The 5302-nt window shown below is 31.8% G+C and overlaps 1 protein-coding gene across 4 annotated transcripts; it reads left to right on the top strand.

Moving 5' to 3' along the window:
- Positions 1–1080: 1080 nt before the first annotated feature.
- On the top strand, positions 1081–3163 carry LOC111377461 (uncharacterized protein At3g50808-like). Of its 4 annotated transcripts, none has more exons than XM_023000561.1 (5): positions 1081–1210; positions 1336–1512; positions 1617–1691; positions 2525–2632; positions 2743–3163. In XM_023000561.1, exons 2-5 carry the CDS (start codon positions 1345–1347, stop codon positions 2935–2937), a joined length of 546 nt encoding a protein of 181 aa, XP_022856329.1. In that variant the 5' UTR covers positions 1081–1210; positions 1336–1344; the 3' UTR covers positions 2938–3163. The 4 variants fall into 4 exon arrangements, with proteins under 4 accessions (XP_022856329.1, XP_022856331.1, XP_022856328.1 ...); XM_023000563.1 differs by having other exon boundaries at positions 1082–1210; positions 1622–1691; XM_023000560.1 differs by having other exon boundaries at positions 1084–1210; positions 2486–2632.
- The last annotated feature ends 2139 nt before the right edge of the window (positions 3164–5302 follow it).

Genomic DNA, 5302 nt, shown 5'->3' with positions numbered 1-5302 from the left:
TATATATATATATATATATATATATATGAAAGAAGAAACTACCTCCCTGATTTTGGAACTCGTGATTTTAATCATAGGGTATTGTGTAATTACCACATTAAACAATTTATATGACAAAACTGACTTTTCTTATGGTGATATAATAAAATGGAAAGCTTAACATCCAGGAATGATTTGTTTGTGAATTAAAACCGTATAGAAGGAGAGAAACTTCAGTAAGATGATCGCACCACTTGACAATGTGACCGTCCTATCAAAGTGCGCCACCTCAATAGGTGGCCCACCACACAACTCGTGTAGGGTGATCACACCATGTGGCGGATGATCACCCTATCAGGATGCCCCATCTCGACGGGTGGCCCACCACATACCCTGAGGTGTGTGGGCCACCCGTCGAGGTAGCTACCTCGACATTGGACAGTTGCTCCCTCCACATGATGCGATCGCCCCACTAAAGTTTCTCTTAAATAGAAGTGGAAGTGTTCACCTAAATATAATTCCCAAAAAATTATTTATGCAATATTCGACATCCCTATTTATAATGAGATGTTGCTGCCATAAAAATTGAAATCATAATATTGGTAATGTCATAAAGTTTCTTATTACAAATGTAGGTGTCCATTAAAGTTCAACAACCTCATTAAATGGAAAACCAATATTTGCTAGGTCTCAAATTTAAGATGCTGATGAAATTTTGTAAAGGCAACAGACTTTCTTTATTGACCCATCTTTTATTGGGCAAGTAATAATGTGGTTATATTATCAAAAGGAATAACCTTTTGATAGTTGGGTGTGATATTCAAGTTCTCTCGAGTTAGCATCAATAAAAGCATAGCATCACATATTTATATAGGAGAATAAATGTAGTATCCACAAACTAATTATGGCTGAAGGGTAGATGGTACAATTATTTATTGTATTAAATATCTTGCAGTTTACCATACCAAGGAATTTAAAATATATTGTAGACTTGTTTTTATCATTTATTATATTTCTTCATTCTTCCTTAGATAAAATTATTTCACTAGTGATGTCTATCCATTTACTCTTGAACCAATAATCATAGACTATCTAAGAATTTACTTTAGTCACATGCAAGAATTTTAGATATATTGGATACTAGCCAACATCTATATATAAGTAAGACATATTGTTGGAGACTCTTGGATGGTAAAGATTAACAAGAAGCCTAGAACAACTCAAGAGCCAAGTAAATTTTTTATTTATATTTTGTTGTTTTCCCAATTTCAATTGAGTATATGTTATATTAATCAAATGTGTTCAAATTATGAATTATAGTAAAAAAAATTATGAATTATAGTAGAATTCTTGCAGGAGAATTTCATGGAGGTGCCACCGTGGTTGATTATTCTATACAATACTACTTACTTCGGAGTCTGCTTCACTCATTCAGAGCATAAGAAGAAAGAATTGGATCACTTCTGTATTGACTGTAAAAAACCTATATGTTGTAATTGTGTTTTGACTCATGCTCTACACAATTATGTTAAGGTTTTATTGGTTACATCTCTTGCTAATTAATTTAGTCATGTAATTAATTTTCTTCTTTGGAATTTAATTTGAAATTGATGAATTTTTTTCCCCATCTTTTTAAGATTAGGAGATATATGTACTGTGAAGTTATAAGAAGGCAAGATTTGTGCAAACTCTTCGACTGTTCAAACATACAGGTAATTATGCAACTCTTACTAGTTTTTAAGCATTTTAGGATTATTTATGTATTTTTATTATGAAATACGTGTTATATTTTGTTATATTTTTTTGAATGAATCTAGAATTTTTAAATAAGAAATAACACTTTGATTAACAATTCGATAACGTATTATTCGCAAAAGTCCATATACATATAATCTTAAGTTTAACAAAAAATATATATTAAAAAAAAAAATCGTTTCAACACTTTTTATCAATGTTATAAGAACACTCGAGCTCAGTTGAGTGATTTATATATAAATGAGGCCCCTTTGTCTTTTATAGTGAATACGTTTTACAGTAGACTTCTTCGAAAGTTTTCAACGAAATACTCTTTACAATTACTAAGCTATGAAGAATAGAATTGCTATATATGCATTCAATAAAGAATATACTAATTAAATATGCGAAATGAAGAGTTCAAATTGAGTTGTTTTCCTTTTCAAAATTTTCTATAAACACTTTTAATTCTAAAAATAATGTAAATAATCTATATTTTGTATAAAGTCTGTTTTATTTTAGAATGATTTCAAGATTCGAAGTGTACTTGTGGCGACTTATAAAGAATTGAGAAAGAGATAAAATTAGGCAATATGCAAATTGAATTTATTATTTCTTTTATAAGTAATTGACCACGTTCTTGATATATGTGATACAAATAGATGATTTTATTAACCAAAAAGCTCTAATTTATATTCGTCTACAATGGCTTGGTGTTACTGTGCTCTCTTACTTAGTCTTTCTCTTCTTCTTTTGATGGCATTGATTATAGGCATATAATACAAATAAAAGTAAAGTGTTGTTCTTGAAGCAAAGGAGTCAACAATCATCACCACAACAAAATTCAAAGGATCACAGTTGCATCATATGCAAGAGGAGTTTGCCAGATTCCTGTTTATATTGCAGCATTGCATGCAAGGTTCGTCGTCGTCTCTCTCTTTTCTTGCTACGATGAAATATGTATGAGCCTCATTCAATGGTGATAGTATTATTCGTAGTAGTCGTCCTACAAATATTTGTTTATTACAGGTTTCTGCCATATGTGGAGATCGACTCAAAGAAGAAACTATTCTTGATTACAAGAGGATGAGTATAGCGGAAGATGTTGGCTTAGAAAATAGTCAGACAACAGATGGCTTAGAGAATCATAGGCCAAAAGATGGCGCAAACTTCATACTGAGAAGACGAAGGAAAGGAATTCCTCAGAGGGCTCCCTTTTTTTGAATGACCAAATTTATATTACATTTAAGCATTCCATGTCGCTGTGTAGGTTCAAGTTATTGAGATGCCCTTTTTTCTTTTTTTTTTTTTTTGGGTAACTTGGTACCGTGGACAGCTGAAATAAAACTAAGGTTCCATTTGATAGCGTCATATTCCAGGGAAAATATCACATTCGAAGAATTCATTTTCTATCTTGACTGTTTGATATGAAAGTGAAAATTGAGTTCGAATTTCAAGGTACAAATACTTAAAGCGTGTTTCTGGCCAATTCCATGGAAATCAAATTCTTATGGTTTTGATGGTTTTTTCTTTTCTAACTTACATGGAATTGATTTGCATTTTTCACTTATGCTAACTAAAGGACCCTAAATGAAAAGTACGGCGAACCAAGCAATTGTTGAAGAATACACCTATCTAAAAAATTATTCTTTGGAGTTTATACAAATAACAAGCACATCAAACAAATTATTTTTCTGCAATTTTATGGTAACTAAAATGATTGAACGTGAGGTGGAAGTATGATTTGAATTTCCCATGATTTAGGGATATATACTGAGTTTACTTTGGAAATAAAAAGAAATTAAGTACACAGAATAAAATTTTAATAAACTAATGTCCACTAAAAGATAATCTTGTATAAATTAATACTAATGAAAAATTCAAATAATGTTTATTATTAGTTAGTCACACATCAAATTGCTCCGATGAGAATAATAATAACATGGGTGATAAAAAAAAAACAGGTGCATTGTAAAAATTAGGGGTCGCCAAGCAGCTCGACCCCACGTCTAATTTATATTAGGGTGGTCATTGTGGGCACCAGTGTACAGGTAGCTCTTGTTCTCTGGCCTGTTAGGCACATTCCGCGATTAACCTCTCTCACGATACTTCAGGAGCGGGATGGTAGGAGACCCTCAAGGTTGGGGTTCAACCTATATTAGGGTGGTCACTGTGTATTCGTCCCATGTATTGAGGTAGATTATTAGGCTAGAGACCAATCAAAATTCAAGCTAAAGGACCACTATATCAAATATGATTGAGGGCAATTTACACAAATAGGAAAAAATAGGGGGTCAATAAAAAATATTGATTTTTGTTAACATTAGGACATCAATCGGTGCGGTGTATATGTAAATTTTTTTTCTCCCAAATTACTTTGTATGTAATTTTTACACAAATACTAAAGGACGTTACATACTTTTACGGACAGTGCTGGGCGTACAGGCTCAGCACATTACAAAACCCTTACAGGGTTTCTCAAAAGGGGTGGGGTCGGGGTTTTTTTATTTTGTTTTATTTTATTGTATTGGAGCCCACGTGGGACCGACCCCATGTGAGGGGTCGATAAGACCCCTGTGAAAAAAGCCCTGTACATAGGGCTTTATCCTACTTTTACAATGTCTCTATTTTTTTGACATTATAACTTGGATGTATTTTTGATAACTCGCAAAGAAATGGTACGAGAAACATGGAATTTAAGAATTGATCTCTCCACCCCGCTCTCCCTTTTCTGATTCCACGCACGCAGCAATTGTATCACCCCCCAAGAAAAATTAACGTAAAAATAGAAAAGATCCATATGCAAATGTATCCCGCCATAACTGATCAGCTGCAACCGTCACCATTGGAGCCGCCGTGTTCCACCTAAAGACGTAGGATTAGATAACCCAACACAATCAATTGCTCAACCCACAAAGAACATTCACTATTTGTTGCCCAAGTATATGAATAAACACAAAAGATTTTATTACACAAAGAGAATAAGATGGTGGCTTCATACTCACAAAGAGAAAGAAAGAGCAAAGATTTTAGGATGAGCTAACATTTAAATTTTTTTGAATGAACTTACGCCACAAGAAATCAAGTTTCGAAAGTTATTTTCGTGATATTCACGATAAAAAGTATATGACACTCAATGAAATAAAAAAAGTTTAGATGTCTCACACTAAGATATTCCACAAAATTTTTGTATTTTTTTTACCAAATGCAAAATCGATGCTTACCTTAAAAAATATAAACTAATCGAATCATGATAGAATTAAGCAAAAACACATATCCACCAATGAACATTTAAAAAATTACTTAAAGAGTATTCTTTGAGTAACTTTGACAACCGATTTTTCCAAATAATTAAAAGTTTTAACAAATATTCTTTTTATTGTCAATATCAAATATATAGTAAGTTATTTATTTTGATCTAAATATCTACTTTAAGGTCAAAACAAAAATTTATTATTTTTTTCTATAAATATGAATTATTAATGAATGAAAACATACGTAATTTAGAAAATACGTAGTGCCTCTAACTATTAAAATAAATAATTTACTTTTAGATCTAAACAATACAAATTATCTATAATAAAATTTA

This window comes from Olea europaea, unplaced genomic scaffold (genome assembly GCF_002742605.1).
Source record: "Olea europaea var. sylvestris unplaced genomic scaffold, O_europaea_v1 scaffold1657, whole genome shotgun sequence".
NCBI classification, from domain to species: Eukaryota; Viridiplantae; Streptophyta; class Magnoliopsida; order Lamiales; family Oleaceae; genus Olea; species Olea europaea.
The sequence above is the reverse complement of the archived record's forward strand: the minus strand, read 5'-3'. Positions and strand labels throughout refer to the sequence as shown.